The 23,347-nt window shown below is 45.2% G+C and overlaps 1 protein-coding gene across 1 annotated transcript in view; it reads right to left on the bottom strand.

Annotated features, from left to right (window-relative positions):
- CGNL1 (cingulin like 1) overlaps window positions 1–23,347 on the bottom strand; it is a 164,579-nt gene that overhangs the window by 58,708 nt on the left and 82,524 nt on the right. Inside the window, exon 8 of the mRNA XM_060095287.1 lies at window positions 20,624–20,836. Within this exon, the coding sequence (XP_059951270.1) occupies window positions 20,624–20,836 (213 nt within the window). The remainder of the gene's footprint in view (window positions 1–20,623; window positions 20,837–23,347) is intronic.

Here is a 23,347-nt window from a genome sequence, read left to right on the forward strand (position 1 = left end):
AAAGTAAGTAATGTTGGCTCGAGGTAAAACAAGCAAAGAAGGTTATAAACTCAAGAAGAGAAAGGAAAAAAGTTGACTTTTTGGAACCCATTTACCATCTTGGAAAAACTCATTCCCCAAGGAGAAGTGGTCTTGATCTCTATAATAAATATGAATTTGCAAAGTCAGCCCCTTTTCCCCAAAATACACACATACAGTAGAGTATCTGATCTTAGTCTTTTCTTCCTGCTGTGCAATTAGAATTTAGTGTGATTGTGCTGGTAGAAAGACTTTTAAGCCTGTGTGCCCACTAAAAAGCTTCCTTCCACTAAAAGCCTGCATTGATCAGGAATGCAAGTTGAACTGGGTTGGGAAAAATAATGCCAAAGAAGTGAGTTATCTCCACAGTACCTCAAGCATGGCTGGCAGGGCCAGGCCTACAACTGCTGTAATGTCAGTCAGAAGTTCTAGAACACATCCTTTCAATGGGAACATAAAAAACGATACATGCACCCCAATGTTCATTGCAGCACTATTTACAGTAGTCAAGACATGGAAGCAACCTAAATGTCCATTGACAGATGAATGGATAAAGAAGATGTGGTACATATATACAATGGAATATTACTCAGCCATAAAAAAAGAATGAAATAATGCCATTTGTAGCAACATGGATGGACCTGGAGATTATCAGATTAAGTGAAGTAAGTCAGACACAGAAAGACAAATATTATATGATATCGCTTATATGTGGAATCTAAAAAAAAATGACACAAATGAACTTATTTACAAAACAGAAACAGATCCACAGAATGAACTTAGAGAATGAACTTATGGTTACCGGGGGGAAGGGATAGATTAGGAGTTTGGGACTGACATGTACACAGTACTATACTTAAAATAGATAACCAACAAGGATCTACTGTAAAATAAATAAATAAATAAATAAAATAATAATAAATAATTTTAAAAAATAAAAATGAAAATAAATTTTTTAAGAATTAAAAAAAAATTGGGGCAGAATTCAAATAGCCTCTTCCTTAGGATCATTTAACTATTGCAAATGCCCACTGGGGTCAACCAAAATTGGTAGCTCCAGCCCAGCGCCTCTCTTGCGCCAGAGACCTCTCCTTGGATATAACAAACACCCCTCAGATGCAACACAGTCAGATTTGATGTAAATAAAATTGAAGTCCTCATCCACTCACCACTCTGCCAAGACCTGGACCTCCTCTGGATCTCTCAATGCCCCCAATATTCATCCCATCATTTGGTGTAAATATCTGAAGGTCACTCTTAACAACCTATTCTCACCCATTCAATCAAACCATGGCTGGGAGCAAGGACTCCAGTTTAAGGACTTAGATGGCAGCAGTGGGACAGAGGAGTGGGCAGATTTACCAGAGAGGTAGGATCCACTAGACGTGGTGACAAGAACAGTTTACTTCTTCCAGAAGAGCCCAACGTCTGTCTTGCTTTTCAAGACTGTGCCTCCCTCTTCATCACTATTCGTTATTCCCCTTCCTCTCCTCTCCCTTCACTACCTTCTGCCTGACCCTTTGCAATGTCTCGTTCCCATTTCTACAGAGAGACACAGAGTCATGGGACTCTACAGTTTGCTTTACATATTTCTGACAGGTAACTTAGTACAGGAGAGGTGGAGAAGCTTGACCTGGGCCAACTTCCTTGGCCATGTCTGGTGGCCAAGCCCTGTAGGAGACGAAGTTTCAGACTTCAGCACAGTTGAGCCGAACCCAACCCCAGAGAATCAGGAAAGCAGCTGATTCAACAAGGTCACCACCTCGGCCTGTCTAAGTAGCCTGGGCCCTGGTCCTGACTCACCCTCACTTCTGATTCCAGTCCCCTGACTCAGCCGCTCATGAATTTGAATTCCTGGCTCTCCTGACTCTGGCCTGGTTTGCCAAGTTACCTTGGCAGGCCCTTTGATTTCTCTAGAAGGAGAATGCTAGACTATTAGGAGAGCTCAGTGAGGCTGGGGCACCAGAAGAGACAGCAGGTGGCTAAACCTCTATTAAACCATCATCCAGGGGGCTGTGCTGCTGCCATTAAAGAATATGGGGATGCTCTATACACAACCACCTAAAAAGATGCTCCAAATACACTGCGAGAGAGGAAAAACATGTGCTGTCAAAACTATGATCCAGGGCTTCCCTGGTGGCGCAGTGGTTGAGAGTCCGCCTGCCGATGCAGGGGACATGGGTTCGTGCCCCGGTCCGGGAAGATCCCACATGCCGCGGAGCGGCTGGGCCCGTGAGCCATGGCTGCTGAGCCTGGGTGTCCGGAGCCTGTGCTCTGCAACGGCAGAGGCCACAACAGTGAGAGGCCCGCCTACCACCAAAAAAAAAAAAAAAAAAAAAAACTATGATCCAGGGCTTCCCTGGTGGCTCAGTGGTTGAGAGTCCGCCTGCCGATGCAGGGGACACGGGTTCGTGCCCCGGTCCGAGAGGATCCCACATGCCGCGGAGCGGCTGGGCCCGTGAGCCATGGCCGCTGAGCCTGCGCGTCCGGAGCCTGTGCTCCACAATGGGAGAGGCCACAGCAGTGAGAGGCCCATGTACAGCAAAAAAAAAAAAAAAAAAGAAAACTATGATCCAAAACATATATTTATCTTCTCCTACCTTATGCTCTTATGCATTGCCCAAATTATTTTAAAGCAAGCCTTTTGTATCACTCCTTTTTACTAAAACAACCATAAAACAGGGAAAAAAATCCATAAAATTACTATTTGAATGGGACAAAACCCTCAGTGGCAAATAATCTGATACTTCCCTTATCCTCAACCACTTACTTTTAACATGCAAATATAATTGGATTTGTAAACCACTAAAAAGGATGCACTCTCATTTTGTAGATGATATAACTAAGGCTGGGGATGGTTAAATATCTTGTCCAACTAGGAACAATCTTTCTACTGCCCAAGAAAAAATCATTTATTTTTATCCATGAGATTGATCTGTATTTACCATTTTAAAATCCTTTTCTAATAAAATATACATTCTTTTCAAGAACTCAGGGAATATTTACCAAGACAAACTATATTCTGAGCCATAAAACAAACCTCAACATATTTAAAAGAACTGAAATTATATAGAGTGTGTTCTCTGACCACAGTGGAATCCAATTAGAAATCAATAAAAGAAAGATAACAGGAAAATATCCAAACACTTAGAAATTAAACAGCATACTGCTACATAATCTATGGGTCAATAGAAATTAAACAACATACTGCTACATAATCTATGGGTCAAAAAAAAAAAGCCTCAAGGAAAACAAAAAAGAATACATTGACCTGCATGAGAATTAAAATACAACATATCAAAGTTCTTGGGACACAGCTAAATCAGTGCTGCAGAAGAATTTCATAGCAGTAAACAGTCACATTAGAAAAGAGGAAAAGTCTGAATTCAATAATATAAGCTGCCACCTTAAGAACCTGGAAAAAAATCAACCCATGTACAATGCAGGAAATGAGGACACGCTAAATAAATCTGGAGTGTTCCCAAAAAACCAACCAAAGAAAAAAATCAAACCTGGGAAAGGAAGAGTATTATAAACTCAAAGCAAGCAAAAGGAAGAAAATAACAAAGGTAAAAACAAATCAATGAAATTGAAAACATAAGAACAATAGGGAAAAAAATAAATGAAACAAAAAGCTGATTCTTTTAAAAGATCAATAAGATTGACAAACCTCTGGCAAAACTGACAAAGAGAAAAAGATAAAATACAAATTACCAATATCAAGAATGAAATAGGGGATTATCACTACAGCCCCTTCAAGCATCTATAAGATAATGAAGGAATACTACAAACAACTCTACACACATAAATTTGACACTTAGATGAAATGGACCAATTCTTAAAAAAGTGCAAATGACCACAATGTACCTAATATGAAATAGATAATTTGAATAGTCTCATAACTATTAAGGAAACTGAATTCAAAATTTTAAAACGCAAAAATGAAATTTCCAGGCCTTGATAGTTTCACTGGAGAATTCTACCAAATGTTTAAAGAAGAATAAACATGAATTCTACACAATCTCTTCCAGAAAACAGAAGAGTAAGAAAGACCTCTCAATTCATTTAATGAAGTCAATATCACCCTGATACCAAAACCAGAAAAGACAGTACCAAAAAAGAAAGAAAGAACAAATATCTCTCTTGAATACAGACACAAAAATGCTTAACGAAGTATTAACAAATCGAATTCAACAATATATAAAAAGAATTATACTCTAGGACCAAGTGGAGTTAATTTCAGGAATACAAGGCTGGTTCAATATTTGGAAATCAGAAGAAAAATCACATGATCATATCAACAGATGCAGAAAAAAGGCATTTACTAAAATTTAACACCTGTTCATGATTCAAAATCAAACAAACAACAACAACAAAAAATCCCAGAAAGCTATGACTATAGGAAAACATCCTCAACTTGATAAAGATCATCTACAACTATATAACTAACATTATATTTAATGGTAAAAGAGTGAATGCTTGCCTCCTAAAACTGGGAACAAGGTAAAGATGCCCACCCTCACCACTCCTATTCAGCACAGTGCTGGAAGTTCTACCTAGCATAGTCAGGCAGGAAAAAGAAGTAAAATGCATATAGATCCAAAAGGAAAAAAATAAAAGTATCCCTATTTGCAAATGACATGGCTGCCTATGTAGAAAACCCCAAGGACTCAAGCAAAAAAATATTTTAGAACTAATAACATACTGTTGATCGATATGACAATGTCTCGATATAAACAGAAGGCTTTGGGCTTCCCTGGTGGCGCAGTGGTTGAGAGTCCGCCTGCCGATGCAGGGGACACGGGTTCATGCCCTGGTCCGGGAAGATCCCACATGCCGCGGAGCGGCTGGGCCCGTGAGCCAGCCATGGCCGCTGGGCCTGCGCGTCCGGAGCCTGTGCTCCGCGATGGGAGAGGCCACAACAGTGAGAGGCCCGCGTACCGCAAAAAAACAAAAAACAAACAAACAAAAAAACACAGAAGGCTTTTAAAGTACTGTTCATCAAAGAATGATTTGGCGGCAACAATAGGAAATCTCCAATGACGTATCAAAGAAAGTTGGTTTCAAGAGGAAGGAAGATGGCCCCAAGCCAGCTGGTAGGAGCAACAAGGTCCTCGACCCAAGAAGCGATGCCACAAGCTCACAGATGGATCACTGGGAACCTAGACTGTGTTTGTCTCCTCTTTAAAAGGCTGTATAAATTCTCAGCTAGAGTACACAATGTTTTTAAATGAGTACTGGTTTCATTCTCATGGATGGGACCTAAGTCATTTAAATTCTTCTTTTGATATCTTTCCAAGAGTCTTTTCAAACTCCTGCCCAAAGACCAGAAGAGACAGCTACAATTTATGGGACTACGGTCCTACTTTCCATAGACAAATAAATGACATTTGTAGCTCTTTTAAACATTAAATCCAATGCATATTTTCATACCTATGCTCAATGCTATTGACAGAGAGTCCCTAGAAATAGGAGGCATAAAGATTCCATATCTCAGGTGACAAAAGTTGGTTTATCCTCTTCTAGCTTCTCACTCTTCACATTTTATTTAAAAAGTCATTTATGTAGTAATTGCCATAAAACCAACACTGGCTTCTCTTTATCTGGCATAACTGAGAGCCAACACCCCTGGAGCAGAACTCGCACCTGGCATAACACATAGCTCACAGCTTATCCTCCATCCTCTGCTGGCCCGCTCTTGTGCCTCTCGGAACCATCCTTCCTCCCCTTACCCTCTGGATCTGTGGCTCAAACTCCAGACTCCTCTTTCATCTCTGGATGCTTCCAGCTTCCCCACTTCCTATCTTACCGCCTGCCACCCGTGCATCTCTTCTCTCTCCTGCCTTCACTGCAGCTCACCACGCCCATCACACTTCCAACTATGACTGTCCTCCTTGCCTGCTTCTCATGCCGATTTCCTCTGCAGCTAGGCACTGGTCTCCAGCCCCAGCCCTCTCTTCTAGCTCCTGCCCTTCCTCTTCCACCTCTCCTTTTGCTGGCTTGCTCTGCTTTTCGGTCTCATTCCCCACACACTCCCATCTTGGGCCAGCTGTTTTCGCCCAAAAGTACACATCTACTTAGAGAGCTTGTATTTGATGGCTGGATAAAAATGCCGGTGTACTAGAAATGTAGAAACCTAGAAACCCTATGCTGGAACCATCTCTAACTAGATCACTGCACTTTCCTACAGGGCCGAGGGAGGAGGACGGCAGCTAGACGTCCACAGCACTCTGCGGCTCTTGACAGGGAAATGACTGCGTTCCCACTTTGAGAGCAATAGCACAAGCCCCACTGCACACCTAACACAGCATTTAGGTAACTCCCCCGTAAGAAGAGTCCACCTTTGGGTTACCACGTATTTGTTAGCAGCCTAGGCTTATCCAATAGTTAACTAGGGCTTTTAATCTAGCTATCTCCATTTCCCTGAGGCTGGTTTCATTTCAGGGAAGGGAGAGAACAGATTCTACAGGGAGAGGCCCTCACTTCCCCAAACTGAAGAACCTTCTAGAAGCAGCAGTGCTGTTGACTTTACACTAGGAAGTTTAATCAGTCTAATGTTCTCCCAGCACCAGAGGTAAAAGATTCCGAACTGCTCAAGAAAAGGGGCTATGAATGTAAACTAGAAGGCCTGGGGGTGGGGTAGGGAGCCCTCTTCACCTGCCACACCCACTAAGCCCAGATTTGTTCTACTGCCTTTCCTACAGGCCATCTCCATCAATGTGGCTTTTGTCCTCCTGCCACGATGAGCAGCTCCACATAAAGCCAAGCCCCCTGACCTTGTGTGACATATTTGTCTCATGAACACTATGAATACGGTGAGCAAACAGTCCACTCTGGATGCAAACAGGACCGGATGCATGTGAATGCCAACTGTAAACTCAGAGACAGGACTAACCTCTCAGCAAGAAGTTATTTCCCTGTCATATTATCCTGTTAGTTAAATGCCAGGCCAGGCTCTGACTAATTTCTACCAGAGTTTCGTCAAGGTCAACATCGGTGGCTGCAGAGAGGTACAGTAAATTATTAACCCTGGTTCTCCACTGGGCCTGAGTCAGCTGCAGAGTTCACCGCCTCCCAGCCACGTTTTCTCCCCAGTTCAGCAGCAGGAAGTTCACGGTACACAGCACAGGCGTCTGCTTCTGCCTTGAGGGTCTCTAAGACAGGTATGGGAAATGGCAGTGAGTTGGCACTCCAAGGGACCGTCCACAACAGGAATGGTAGAAGGAAGCCCAGCAGGCAGGGTAGGTGCTTGGCTTCCTGAGGTCTCAGAAAACAAGTATGGAAGAAGCAGTGGGAATCTTCTCAGACAAGGTCACAGGCTTAGAGCCATGAGAGAAAAATGCCTCACCAGGCAGAGAGGACCCTGTAGATCAGAAAGCACAAGGGCTTCAAACACTATACTCCTCCTTGGGGCTTGGCACACGCTGGACTCAAGTTTAGGGTCATATTTATAAACCCAACTGGCTCAAAAGACTCTCCCATATGGACTCTACAGAACAACCCCACTGCCCACTTTCCAGAGCTTATTAATGCCTTGGCTCTTTTTCCAAAGCCATGAAGAACTCAGTGTTTTCCAACTAAATTTGCAGGCTTCTAAGTCTTCCCTACGTTGTCATCTAGCCAACATTTTCCCTGGTGCAGAACAGACATCTTTAGGTTCTTGGACAATTCAGGGATGGAAAAGAAAAGGCTTTCACATCCTCCTATGCCACATCTGCCCAGATATTTTCATGTCCTCTCTACTGCCACCTCTTCTGGGCTCTGTCATTTATTTGCTTGACTTTATCCCCAGTCTTGTTCCAGCAAGTCTCTGAAGCACATCCAGGTCATCCCATTTTTCTAACTATAAGTGGACTTAGAGTTTCCCTAAAACCAGACACAGCCAGTATTTCTTCTCTCTGGACCACACACTTGAGACACACGTGCAGAAATTTAACAAAGAAAAAGAGGGTAAGTGTTAGAAGGAGGAATATTCACACTCGGCCATCTTCTCCCCTTCGTCTGTAAGTCCCCAAGGGTAAGATTCATCCATGACTTTGGAATGTCCTAGGAAAAGAACAGTCCTCTCCCTTGTCCCCTCTCCCACCCAACTCCTACTTACTGCTGACAAAACAACACTGCTTTATCCTTTACTGTGAAAACTGCTGCAATCACCCTGTAAAACAAACACCTTGCCCTTTATTTTGTCTTTCATGAAACCAACCTAATAACGCTGACTCACACACGTTCTGTTCCCTAGTGATCACTGGGGCAGGAGGAGCTTTCCACTATGTCTGCTGTTGAATGTTCTTACACACATTTCCAGAGTCCTAACATGTGCTCACCACGAACACATGACTTCATCTGTAGCTCAAAACTCACTAAACCACATCTGCAGAGGCCACCTACCACTCTAACGGTTTCCACTGCAATGCATCTGCCACTAACATGCTAAACCCATTTGTATCCATTCTGTACCTAAAATATGGAAAGCACTCAAAAATATTTGAATGAATATGTACATGAACACACAAACAAATCTATTAACTGCCTAGGGTAAAACTATGGATGGTACAAAAATGAATAAGGAAAATGGCTACCCCTGAAGTCTCAGGAGAGAACAATCGCAAGGTCCCATGCTCCAGCTTATGACATTCCCTCCACCTGAATGCCCTAAATCACCTCACTACTCTCACTGCTCCCAAGACTCAGTTCAAGCCTCATTCCCTCTTAGGAACTTTTCCTGGCCTGACTAATTGGAACAAAATCTCTCCTTTTTGTATTTCTGTTTTACATGCTATATAAAAGCCTCTCCAAACCTGGATGCCATCGTTTCACGTACAGAATTGGCGGCATCAACTTTGTCTCTGGACAGCAGCAGAGACCATCCTGTCCATCTCTGAACCCCCAGGCTTCGTACCATGTGCATGAGCTGAGTGAATAAACAACTATAGGCAAAGCAAACCACAAAAAACGCTACAGGAGGGGCAAAGGCTCTGGGGATCTCAAAGAGAAAGGACAGCAGCTGCTGGACCACACGACGAAGAGGGCATGTGAGCTCAGCCCTGAAGGACAGGCAGGATTTTAACCGCAGAGACCAAGGCACAGGGGGTACTGAAGGACATTAGAGATGAGACAGCTAATCTGAGCAGAGAGACAGAGGAAAGAAGGCAGGGGGACTGCCCAGGGGACACAGGGAGAAGTCTAGGAGGAGGACACAGGAGAGCAAGTCAGAAGACACAGCCTGAGACTAGAATATGTACAATCCTAGGAGACAGATGCTGTTAGTGTTATTTTCCCAACTGAGAGAAGAGGATATGGGGGATCAGATGAGGTTTGCCAACAATATTCAGTCATTCAGTCTACTGCTCACCAACTATGCTTAAGGTCACACAGCAGTCATTGTATAAAAAGAAAAGAATACACACACACACATAAATATATACACACACTTGTATACATAGATTCCAGTTTCCCAACAGAAATACATGGCGGGGGGGCGGGAAACTGTCCCGTGCATTGTAGGACATTTAGCAGCACCCTTGGCCTCCACTCACTACGTGCCAGTAGCATCCCCCCAGTTACAACAACCAAAAATGTCTCCAGGGCTTCCCTGGTGGCGCAGTGGTTGGGAGTCCGCCTGCCGATGCAGGGGACACGGGTTCGTGCCCCGGTCCAGGAAGATCCCACATGCCGCGGAGCGGCTGGGCCCGTGAGCCATGGCCACTGAGCCTGTGCGTCCGGAGCCTGTGCTCTGCAGCGGGAGAGGCCACAACAGTGAGAGGCCCGCGTACCACAAAAAAACAAACAAACAAAATGTCTCCAGACACTGCCAAATGTCCCCCAGAGACAGTGGGCAGAATCACTCCTGGCTGACAACCACCAGTGTAGATTATCTCCCAAAGAACATACAAGGGGGTTGCAGGAATTGGGAGGAAGAGGAAGAACTGGTATTTTGGCAAGTGGTGCACAGAAATTCAATTTTTTTTTTTTTTTTGCCGCACTGCACAGCATGCAGGATCCTAGTTCCCCGACCAGGGATCAAACCCGTGCCCCCTGCAGTGAAGTGCGAAGTCCTAACCACCGGACAGCCAGGGAAGTCCCCAGAAATTCAACTTTTAAAAAAATTATGTGCAGCATTACTCCATAAAATGAAATACCGTACCCCCCAAAAGGATCTCCCTGCCAGTAAGCAGTGGAGACAAGGCCCACATCTTCTGACGGCAAGCCTCTACCCCGTCTACGGCACCACACTGGACTCCCGATGGAAGGGGACTACACAGCAAAGGCCCAGAGGCGGCAGGCGTGTGGGGACAGAGCACACATTTCTACCAAGGAATGCGGAACTGCGCTGTGTGGCTGACACTGGGCTCATCATGGACAACAATGAGGACCAGAGCTGAAAAGGCAGGTGGGAGGCAGCTCATGCAGGGCTGTAACTGTAACTGGAGGGAAGCCATCAGGACTTGCTGGGAGTGGGGGGCGGACTACAGGGTGGCCAACCGCAACAGGGTGGGTGTGGTCTGAAGGGGCCAAACCAGGAGAGGAAGCAGGGAGACGGCTGCCGAAACCATCCAAGCTGAAGATAATGAGGCCTGAGCCGGGATGACGGCCGTAGGAAAAAAGATCTGAGGATGGAAGTGATGCCATGGACACAGACACACAGACCCGCGTAACAGATGGAAGGTGAAGGCCAAAGCTGAGACAGGGGCCCCCAAGGACAAAAAGTAAACATACACCACTAAACTCATGGTTTCTTCTGAGCCTGCCTAGGGAAGGCACAGATCAGTACCCCTATTTCACTGTACATGGGATAGACTGAGGTAGTATAAAAGGTTTTATATGCTGTTTTTAAAAAGTTTTCCTCTCACCCCTTCCCCCTACTTGTCCCCAAAGGCAATCATTATCGCTTTGTGTCCCTCCTGAGATAGTCTATACATGCACAAGCATATATGCATATGCCCTCATTTTTGGTTTGTTTTTGATAATAAAAATAGTACCCATTTACAACAGAGGAAACAAAAACCAGGAAGGACTAGGCGTCTTCTATGAAGTCAATAAAAGCAAAGCCAAATTTAGAACCCTTCCCTCTCAAACCATGTTTGTGTTCTTTTTAACCTTTGCACACTCTGATTCATGCAGAAAGAGAACACTTACTGAGCACTCTGCAAAGTGCTGGTGACACAAAGGATAAGATGGTCCCTCCTTCAAAATGGGGAGAATGACATATCACCTAACAGGTACAGTCCAGCAAAACAAGGACTAGACCAAGGGTATGGCAGGATGCTACGGCTCTGCTGGAGTCAGGGGCTATAAGGAAATGCAGCATAAGAGATGGCTTTGTCAAAATGCTGTATTAGTCAGCTATTACTGCATAACAAATTACCCCAAAACTCAGCAGCCAAAAGTAATAGTAAATATTTATTTATCTCACAGAGTTTCTGAAGGTAAGGAATCTAGAAGTGACTTTGGTAGTTCTGGCTCAGGGTCTCTGATGAGATTGGCCCAAGACGTTGGCCAAGACTGCAGTCATCTGAAGGCTTGAGTGAGGCTGGAGGATCCACTTCTGAGATGGTGCACTCAAATGGCTACTGACAGGAGGCCTCAGTCCTTCATCACATGGGACTTTCCACAGGCTGCTTGAGGGCCCTCATAACATGGCAGCTGGCTTTCCCCAGAGCAAGCAATTCAAGAGGAAGCAAGGAAGAAGCTAAAATGATGTCTTTTATCTAGCCTTGGAAGTCACACTCCACCATTCTCTACTGGTCACACAGAGCAGCCCTATCCAACCTGGGAAGGGCCTACAAAGGAGAAAGAGTCCCAGGAAGCATAGATCACTGGGCAGGGGAACAGGTCATCTCAGAGGCTAGCTACCAAAAGCCCTATATGCCCTGATTTACTTTGACCTTGTAAATATTTGTTTCCATGCTACTTCTTATCTAATGGACTTAGAGCTTATGACATCCTCCATTTTCTGCTTAGAGTGATCAAATAATACTGCCAAGTTTTTCCACCAAGTAGAAATCTACTTAATGATCTTGGCAAGTCTTTAGAAAAATATTCATCAGGCAGAATTCAGAGGGTCAGAAAGAATACAGCAGATCAGAAAAAATACAACACAGACTGAGTAGGATTTCTAATAACAAAATTAATGCAGTTTTCCTTTCACCTGTTAAAGATTCAACTATTTGCAATATTATAGTGGCTGCAATCATCCTTGGCTATTTAAAATAGCCCCTCTGCTTACACTGCCCAGTTCTGTGGGCATATCCACACCTGGAAATGCACCTGGTTCCTGGCCCTCAGTGAGTGACCACCACTCCTGCCTTGCTCACACTTTTGGACTGTGGGTGGTGTCCATGGATGGTTCGGAGATCTCAGAACATTTGTTCCATTTGGGGAGACAGGCAAGCACCTTACTAGGTTATTCACTCTACTTCTATAAATGTCTAAAGGTATTTCTAGCACTAAGACACTGGAACAGCCTTGTTAGAAAACAAAACTTTCCGCCTACAAACCTCACCACCAACAGACCATGCTTTCCCCTTCATCCATGATCCCTACCCACACTCCCCTCACCTACTCACTCACAGACACAGTTTACTAATTCAGGGAACCAATGATCAGCAAAGAGCAAAATGTCACAAACAAAATAGGATCCCCCTCAGCCGTAAAAAAAGAACAAAATAATGCCATTTGCAGCAACATGGATGCAACTAGAGATTATCATACTAAGTGAAGTAAGTCAGAAAGAGAAAAACACCATATGATATCACCTATATATGGAACCTAAAATATGGCAGAAATGAACCTGTCTACGAAACAGAAACAGACTCACAGACATAGAGAACAGACTTGTGGCTGCCAAGGGGGAGGGGGGAGGGGGGAAGGGAGAGGGATGGACTGGGAGTTTGGGGTTAGCAGATGCAAACTCTTACGTTTAGAATGGATAAACAATAAGGTCCTACTGTATAGCACAGGGAACTATATACAATCTCCTGGGATAAACCATAATGGAAAAGAATATAAAAAAAGAATGTATATATGTGTATAACTGAGTCACTTTGCTGTGCAGCAGAAATCAGAACAACACTGTAAATCAACTATACTTCAATAAAAATTTTTTTAATTTTTTTAAGAAAATGGGACCCTCCATGACCCCAACTCCCTTCCCCTTCTGCGCTTCAGCAGAGAGAGAGGCCTCATTAAAAATGGAAATAGATTGCTGAAGAGACCCCAGAGAGCTCAAGCCTCCATCTAAAGTGGCAGCATGAATACGTCATCCCAGGGCAACGTCCTTACTTTTAAAGACCAGAGCAGACTCTTTGCCACAGAAGGAACCTGCTCTGCTCGTGTTACACACACACACACACACACACACAAACACACACACCCCCACACCCGTTTAAAAGTCTTCCGTGATTTCCACTGCTCTTAGGGCAAAGAACAAAATCCTTAAGACGCACACAGGCTGCATGAGCTGGTCCCTACTCTGCTCTCCACTTCCTCTCACTCCAGACTTCCCGTTGTCCCTCACAGCCCAGCCTCACTGGCCTTCATTCAACACCTTGAACAGATTGCACCCCCTCCTTCCACCAAGCCCTGTGCACATGCTGTTTCCTCTGCCTGGAACATTCTGTGAGTTTTTTGGGGTTTTTTAAAATAAATTTATTTATTTATTTTTGGCTGCATTGGGTCTTCGTTGCTTCGTGTGTGGGCTTTCTCTAGTTGCCGCGAGCGGGGGCTACTCTTTGTTGCGGTGCACAGGCTTCTCATTACAGTGGCTTCTCTCGTTGTGGAGCATGGGCTCTAGGCGCACGGGCTTCAGTAGTTACGGCTCACAGGCTCTAGAGCACAGGCTCAGTAGTTGTGGCGCACGGGCTTAGTTGCCCCGTGGCATGTGGGATCTTCCAGAAACAGGGATCGAACCTGTGTCCCCTGCACTGGCAGGCAGATTCTCAACCACTGCGCCACCAGGGAAGCCCTGTGAGTTTTTTTAAACCCCAGTTAATTCCCATTCATCCTTCAGATCTCCATCCTCATTTTGCTTGAGGAAGCTTCCCCTCCCTCCCTCCATTTCAAAGAGCTTATCACAACTGAATTACACATTTACACACGTGACTGGCTGATCTCTGTCCATCTCACCTCTCTTGCCCATTTTATCCCCACAACCCAGCACAGTGCCTGGCCCATATGAAATGCTGGAATGGATACTTGCCCAATTAATGAATGACTATGAATGAACTACTTATTGACAGAGAGTCCAAAAACTGTATCAACAATCCATTCCCAACGGCGAGGCGTTGATGCTGACTAGTGGTCGTCCAATCTTCTGCGTTATTTATGCCTCGTCCTCTGGGCACTCCTCATACAGGTGGCAAACGGGCGAGAGCTGTCCCCCCCTCCCTGGGGCAGGCTTAAAGCCTGTGTCAGATGCAGCACAGACAGTGTGACTCACAGACCAGGCTGTTCTGCCGTTCCTCCTGAGGCCAGGACAAGGCTTTTGTACTCCCTTCTCCACCAGGTTTCCACACTTTCTCTTCACACGGCATGTGAGTTCACCGTGATTTTCTGGGTCATCCGAGTGCAAGCCCTGCTGCCACCTCCTCTCTCCCAGGAGCTACAGGAAAACGCCCTCCTGCTCAACCGACACTTACGAGGCCTCAATGCAGTGTCAGTAAAACCTGCCCAAGGCCGGCCTCTCTGTGTGAGGAACCTTTCTCCTGCACTGTGACACTCCCCACAGAACAGCAGCAGCTAAATCTGCTCCCCTGAAGTTAGGAGACAGACCCGAAGGAGAGCTCCTTGGAGGCTGTCATCCTAGCGGGATAAATAAATATTTCACTTCATGAGGTCCTACCCTCCAGAAACCTTACCTATAACTGGGACCTAATTGATTTTTTAAATAAATCAAGTCTATTTTAACGCATCCCTCAGGTCAACATTCTTTGTCTTGCATGTAGACTATTTAAACTTTCTAGCAATTCTAAATGTTAACTCTGAGTTTACTAAGAGGAGTTGGGTACAAAGCCAGCAGGTTCAAGATGGGATAATGTCCAGAAACTCTCAGAGAGGTCCTGGAATGGAATTGTCGTTTTCATGTCTAATTCTCGAGTATTTGGTACGCAAAAGACATGTAGGGGCGTCAAGTTACAGAACAGATGTGATGGTTCTCTCCTGAACGCTGCCCTCGGGAGCCAGAAGCCTTTCCTGATCTCCTGCCCTGCATGTGCCTCAACCACAGCACCTATACCTTCATTCTCATCTTATTTGCACATTTCTCCCCACAAGGCTACAAAAGATCTTCGAAGCTACAAACCATGGTTTGCCTGCCTTGTAACCTCAGTGACTTGCAGTGGTAAAACACATTCAAATATTTGATGGAAAATGAATGGGCACGTCAGGGACTCTTACTCAGTCTTCTACACCCACAGCAAGTGACTTTGGCAGCTCAGATCAAACACCAGGAGTGAAGTGCTGGGATGTCCTGTTTACTGTTCACCAAGGCCCGTAAGAGATTTATCAGGACCCATACACCTGGGATCAGAGACACAGCAGGGATGCGGCATGTCTGAGGCTTTGATGGAAGGTTCAAAACGAACACCCTAGGATGCCACACCAGGCCTCTTTATTTAGCTACTTTTTAATCAGTACAGAATGCAGAAGAGTAATGTAATTATGAAGAGCCAGCTCTGGGGGGAAAACCTAGAGAGAAAAAAAATGAAAAGTAGAACTTTTTTAACCTTGAATGTTTCCCATTTTACTTTTGCCGACAGAGGGTTCTGAGCCACTCTAGGCACACTTGAATCTGCAGAAAAGGGACATTTTCCTATACCTGGGCACCTGATTACAAACCTGCCGCTTCCCCCACTCTCAACAGCTGTCCTTCAGAGTAACTTGATTACGTGAAGTTAAAGAGCTGAGGAAATAAGGATTTTTTACAGTTTCCCTCGCTAACCTGCCTCCGCCGGAGAAGACAGAAATGAGATTTTACACTGAATTAGCCTTCTCTTAAGGAAGGCAATTCCATTGATCCTGAGATTAGCACTGGTTTTACCATCTGACCCTCTGCTGACCTTATGCTTTGAAAAGAAATCGTTCACAGATTGGTAGCAAAGAGGGAAGGAAAAATCTACAGATGCTATGAGAAAGGAGCACAAGAGCACATATTAATTTTTACAAGATTGAGCGACATTTCCAAATTATCGGGTGAAACACAAACATAAGGGCATAATTTAACGACAGTTTTGGAGGGGAAAAAAAGTTTCAACATCACTGAATTTGAGTAAAATTTCTCTAAGGGTTATATGGAATATAAAATGTGGGCGTAATGTTAGAAAGAATTTACACTATAAAGAGCAGAACAATATAAAAGCACACAGACTCAACATATAAGTATGTAATATGAAAACAGGCTGCTTTTAGAAGTTTCTCAAATGACTCATTAATTAGGCCAAATACAATGCTTTTCCCCTTGCTTTTCTGTTACTGGTCTTGGCTGCTTCTCTTCAGGTCTCTGCATCTGTGTCCTCCTCTTCTTCCCCCTATCCTAAGCCTGTCTTCTTCTCTCTTCTATTGCTCCACAAGGCTCCAGCCCAAACACACATCTCACCTTCCCACATAACAAGGAGTTGCTTATGCTGTACTCGGTACCCCAAATGTCCTCAGCCTCCATGCTCCATGTCCAAATACCACTCACCTCGCACAACTCCCTCCATGAAATCTTTCTTGGTTTCCACCAGCACAAGCCATCTCCTATCGCTTCATTTGGGGCATTTACTCTTTCCTACTCTGTAATCAGCAGTACCAGGCCCCTGGAAACTGTAAAGTCCAAGAAGCAAGCTCTTAGAGGAGCTGGAATTTGAGCTGAGCCTACTCTCTGAAAAATCTGAAGATGCTGACCACCATCTACACTTCTCTTTTGCTCAAGAACTGGGGACAGGGAGGGGTAGGGATGAAAAGAAGACGCTAGCAGCTATGGACGGTCTTCATTTCACTCCCAGATGACAGTCATGCACATCCCCACTGACGGTCCATTTCTGCACGTGGATCCCAGCCACTGCCACAGACCCAAGGAGAAAGAGGACATTTCCTTTTCAAAACTGGAAAGAGTATAAAAGAACATAATATAGAAAAAAAGTATGTTAAGTATGTCTTTTCAAAGACTGTGTGATAGATAGAATCTTCTAACAATGTAAAGACCCCTCCTTCTGTGGGGAGGGAACTGAAGCAGCTCACATAATGCCCTGAACTACCACCGCTCTGAGGGAAGCAACGGTCATTCTGCTGCACAAGGACACCCCGCACCACCAGGGCACTCATGAATTCTCCTCTGTTGAGCAATCAATCTGTTCCTTAAAAGGTGTGGCTGTCTGGGTCTACGAAAACCACTTTTACAGAGTATCTGTTTGCAATACCTATAAAACATTCTTAATATAATGTGACAGTTTTCACCAAATGTTCTAGTAATTTAAAACTTTTAGTGCTCAAGCTCAGGCCAGAATGAAATATTTGCTATTTGACAATGATAAAATAGCACTGTAGGGATTTTTGGCCCTGATTCAGTGGCAAAAATTAGAAAAACTGATGCTAGGAGGTTGGGCTGCCTCCAAAGTCTTACCAAGGAAATAAACTTTTTAAATAAACTTTTTAATATAATGCAGTTCCTTAAAGAAATGTCAGCTTTTAGTCACAGTGTTGGGTGAGTCCCTCCCCTGAGGCAGGAAAAGGCTAAAGGCCAGTGTACAGGACTTCCCTGGTGGCGCAGTGGTTAAGAATCCGCCTGCCAGGGCCTCCCTGGTGGCGCAAGTGGTTGAGAGTCCGCCTGCCGATGCAGGGGATACGGGTTCGTGCCCCGGTCTGGGAGGATCCCATATACCGCGGAGCGGCTGGGCCCGTGAGCCATGGCCGCTGGGCCTGTGCGTCCGGAGCCTGTGCTCCGCAACGGGAGAGGCCACAACAGTGAGAGGCCCGCATACCGCAAAAAAAAAAAAAAAAAAAAAGAATCCGCCTGCCAGTGCAGGGGACACGGGTTCAAGCCCTGGTCCAGGAAGATCTCACATGCCACAGAACAACTAAGCCCGTGCGCCACAACTACTGAAGCCCACGCGCCTAGAGCCCGTGCTCTGCAACGAGAAGCCACCACAATGAGAAGACCGTGCACCTCAACGAAGAGTAGCTCCTGCTCACCACAACTAGAGAAAGCCCACATGTAGCAATGAAGACCCAGTGCCGTCAAAAATAAATTAATTAATTTTTAAAAAAGAACTTGGGAAAATATATCTCTTATAAAGCCCAGTGTAAAATTTAAGAAACTCTTTACTAAATTAAAAAATTATATTTAATTCACTCTCCTCCAAGTATACTACTATATAATACTACTAAATAATATTACTAAATAATCACTAAATAATACTACTAAATAATAATTACTAAATAATACTACTAAAATTCTATTATATAGTACCGATATGTAAATAATGTAACAAAAAGGCAGCATCTGTCCATTACATTGACATAATTTTTTCCATTAAATATGATTCTGCCACATTTGTTTGGAAAACACCTTCAGAAGCAAAAGCTAACAAGGTATTAAAAAACACAATCAGGATCCTCTTTAAGAAACTGCAGGGAAATGCAAAAGCAAGGCAGAGAAATAGCAGAGTTTCCTAAAAGATCTCTCATGTCATCATTGGAGAAAATGGAACAGGAACCACACACCAGGGACTGAAAATCTGGTTAAAAGGGGAACTGATCCTCCACTTTCTTTCACTCATCAGATGCAGCACAGATGTGACTGTGTGTCAGACAGTGGGCTAGGGACAGCCAGAAGGCGACAAAGGGCACACACTGTCGACTACAAATGGCTTGTCGCTGGTCTATGTGATTCTTTTTTATCTAATTTGAAGCAATGCTTAAAAGTCAGGAGATCTCAAAATGCAGTAGCCAGGCTTTGCAGGTGGCACAGTGGTTAAGAAACTGTCTGCCAATGCAGGGCACATGGGTTCGAGCCCTGGTCCGGGAAGATCCCACATGCCATGGAGCAACTAAGCCTGTGCACCACAACTACTGAGCCTGCATGCCACAACTACTGAAGCCCACGTGCCTAGAGCCCATGCTCTGCAACAAGAAGCCACCACAATGAGAAGCCTACGCACCGCACCGAAGAGTAGCTCCCTCGCCGCAACTAGAGAAAAGCCTGTGCACAGCAATGAAAACGCAACGCAGCCAAAGATAAATAAAATTTAAAAACAACAACAACAAAAATGCAGCAGCCTAAGTCTTTACAGATTATCTCATTTCCATACAACAAAGATCCTCTTTCGCCTACCATGATTCCCTTCTCCACTTGTAACGTGACAGCAGAGGACCTAGAAACTTCCAATAAAATCTCCTGCATCCCATGTGTGGCATAAGTTTAATTTTCCTTACCGTCAAATCACTATAAACATGCGAAACACCATCCTCAACTACCCTTCAATGAATAAACCATGTTAACTCAACCTTTGATATAAGGTCTGAAGATAATAAAGACATGATGGGTCCAAAGGAAAATTATTTTACTCAGCAGCCTGTTGGCATGTCCCCCATGAAGCAACAGAACATAAAGGCCAAGAGCAAGGACACCAGGCTTCTGCACAGAAAGGAAATCAGGTGGAAAAAAGACATGTCCCTGCAAAGCAATGAAAATTAAATCAGTTTCGCTTTTCTCCCTCAAACTAAACCAAATCTCAAAAAAACTAAGATAGGCAAATCAACGTTTTTTTTTAACTGTCTGTTATAATAACCCCAAGCAGACTATTTCCCAAACATTTTATTGTTATACAACAAACCCATCTTTCAACTTCTTGTCATTTGCAATTACCGAGCTGTAACTGAAAATCAGTGAGTCACTATGCAGCACAGGGGAGAGGGCCTACCAGCTCTGAGCTGTCCCTGTAATCATCACAGAATAAACAAACAATATCAAGAGTTCTTTCTTCACCATCTTTAACTTATATAATGCAGAGACTCTAAACAATTTATACTCTGTAATTCCCCTCTTTCCCTAAAGATGGCATGATATTTCACAACATTTTCCCCTTCATTTTCCCCTTTTCTTTAACAGCCCACGTGAGGCCCACACCAAAGACCTCAACATAATTTAGAATCTATTTGCAGGAGCCAAGAATTCAATTAAGAGAAAAATTATCTTGCAAGGGTTTGGGCAATTCAGCCCATTAACCCTCTTGTAACTTTGCTGAGAAAAGGACATGAATTGTCTAACAAAAGGTTTCACAAGTCAGAAGGAACAGGCGGGGGCGGGGTGAAGGATTCCAGAAATCTGGGTCCTGTCTGCAACCCCACCCCATTAGCAAAGTCACGCAATGCCCTAGGCCACCGACCTTTAGGAACCCTGGAGGGGTTCACTCCTGGGCTTTCTAAATCTCACCGCATGTAAGAGTTTCTAAACAGGGTCCTTAACAATTTTTAAGTTTACAAACTTAAAACGGTCACCAACAGAACTGCTGAGTTTACTGTCTGTGAACAAGGTCTGGATCAATCATCTGATGAAACTGAGTTTCACCCTGTCACGAAAAGGAAGGCAAGCAACGGACACCCCCTCCGCACTCTGGCCGGGACCCACCTTGGTGGCCTCCTCCACGCTCTCCCGCAGGGCCCGCAGCTCGCCGTCGTACTGTTCCTTCAGCCTGTCCATCTCCTGGTCGTGACTAGAAACCTCTTCTTTCAGGGCTCCCTTCAGGGCGGTGAGTTCGCGCTCCCGCTTTCTCAAGAGGTCTTCCTGCTCCTCTTTGGCAATGAGTAGATGTTGAAGGTCCTGCTTTGCCTGCAGAAGCTCCTGGAGGGAGGAAACGCGGGCAGGGAGGTGAGGATGCTGAGCCGCCCTGCACCTCCTCTCGGTCACCGGCACACACGGCCCTACCCTCGCCTGTCCTCCGCACTCTCTCCTCCCGTACACTACACGCTGCTTTAGCCCTTCTCCTCCTCTCCCCTTCCCTTCCTCAGAGGCCACCATCCCCCTTGATTTGACTATCTTAGCTTTTCTGAGATTTAATTTGAGGGAGAAAGGGAAACTGATTTCATTTTCGACCCTCTGAGGGGCCAGGTCTGCTTTTTCCATCTCACGTCACTTCGGTGCAATGGTCTGTAGCCCTTGCCAGCGGCCTTCAGGAGCCGTTGCTTCGTGGGGGGCATGCCAACTTGCTGGCCTCGCTTACTTCACCCCCAGAACCCTGCGTGTAGTCAAACCCTTAACCCACAAGCCGAGTCCTCGGGATGCCCCTGCCCCATGCTGAGCAGGCACAATATTCACACGTTCTCCGCCTTCACTGCCTCATAACCTCACTGTTCATAAGCGAAGTCACAAAACTGGGGCAGCAAGTTCCGCTATAAATCGCATCACCTAAACCCAAGTGTGTCCTGCCAAGGCTGGGCATTCCTTTCAGGTCACCATCTCTTGTCAGACCTGCTCAGCTCCCCTCAAGCGGAGGCTCATCCTCCCCGGCGGACACGCCTACTTTGTACTCAGCCAGGACTTGGGCTTGACCACCCAGCTCCTCTCTGGACGCCAGGGTTCCTCCCCACCCAAAGCCACTTCACAGACAACAAGCTTTCTCCCCTGCCAGCCTGCTCCAAGTCTTTACTCATCAGCTGTCTTTTTTTCTGTCATTTTGTTCCTTTCTGTTTCCTTGAATCTATGTCCTTTTCCTCAGGGCACAAGGATCCTCTGAGTCAAGGGCAAAAACAAACAAACGAAAAAACAAGCTTTTCCACCAAACGTTTGAAAGTATAATTTCTGTTCACTGCCTCTACTCCTTGACCACCTCGTCACTCCTTACTCTCTTGCAAATGGCTTTTGTTCCTAGTCTGCTAAGCCTGTCCCCTCCAAGGTTGTACTGACCTCTTCATCTCCACATCCAATGGCCTTTTCTCAGTCCTCACTTTTCTCAATCCCTCTTTGATCCTCTTCACCTGTCCCCTTAGAATTCTCTTCTGCCTTGCAGTTCAAAGACACAGCACGCTCCTGTTTTCTTCCCTCGGGCCACTTTTTCTGTGACAATCTTTTCTGGTTTTTCTCTCCCTCTTATTGAAAAGCTAAAATGATCCCCAAGAATGTGACTTTGCATTCTTCATTCTTTTTTGGCAAGCTCATCTAGGTTTTTTTTTCCCCCAATTTAAAATTCTATATAAATAACTCCCCAAACCTTTACCTCCAACCCTTATCTGAGTCCAGACCTGCGAGGCTCATCCATCTGGATGTCCCTTGGGCACCTATGATTCCGGAGGCTTAAGTTTCTCAGTGAATTCTTCAAGTCCCTTCCTCTCCTCTTCTTTGTTCATTATCCTTGGGAACGGCAGTGCCTGCTCAGGAGCCTGGCAGCAACTTTGATCTCTCTCGTCCTTGTCCCTCACAACCAAAAAGTTAGTTCTGTAACATCTTAGACCCTTTCCCTCACCTCTCTGGTTTAGGCTCTCATCACCTCCAGCCCAGGTGGTTTGCAAGAGCTGCCCAGCGGCTCCCAGCCTCCAGTTTCTCACCTGTAGCCTCTAGGCCATCACCCACACAGCATCCTCTGTCTGGGATGCCCTTCGTCCCTCTCGGTCCCATGTCTCTCTGCCTTTCAGAAAACCTCTCAAGACTCAGATACTGTATGACCTCCTCCACGAAGTCTTCCTTGAATCCCCTTCCTGAATACCCACCACACTTATGCTGTGCTTCTCATAGCACTTAATACTTCTACCGTGCAGTCCTTGTATCTAGATTTTATTTTCCTATCTCTCTTGCTAGATTATCAGCTCCTTGAAAAAAGGACATAGATCTGATGTATATTTCTGATGCATGGATCAATGATATTGGGAGTGGGCCTGTTCTGGACATAAATCAATTAACATGGGCAGTACAGCAGGAGTCTGGAGATGTCAGAATTCTAAACTCATCTATTCTTTCACTGGTGGCTTCTAAGTAAATACACATCCTGTCCTCTTGGAGCTCCTGGCGAACTGAAGGAATGGTGCCACCTGGGACCCGAGGCCTCAGCGATGATACACTACTTTCCATTTAAGAAGTGGGTCGGGGGCCTCCCTGGTGGCGCAAGTGGTTGAGAGTCCGCCTGCCGATGCAGGGGATACGGGTTCGTGCCCCGGTCTGGGAGGATCCCATATGCCGCGGAGCGGCTGGGCCCGTGAGCCATGGCCGCTGAGCCTGCGCGTCCGGAGCCTGTGCTCCGCAACGGGGGAGGCCACAACAGTGAGAGGCCCGCATACCGCAAAAAAAAAAAAAAAAAAGAAGTGGGTCGGGCTTCCCTGGTGGCGCAGTGGTTGAGAGTCCGCCTGCCGATGCAGGAGACAC

This window comes from Mesoplodon densirostris, chromosome 4 (genome assembly GCF_025265405.1).
Source record: "Mesoplodon densirostris isolate mMesDen1 chromosome 4, mMesDen1 primary haplotype, whole genome shotgun sequence".
NCBI classification, from domain to species: domain Eukaryota; kingdom Metazoa; phylum Chordata; class Mammalia; order Artiodactyla; family Ziphiidae; genus Mesoplodon; species Mesoplodon densirostris.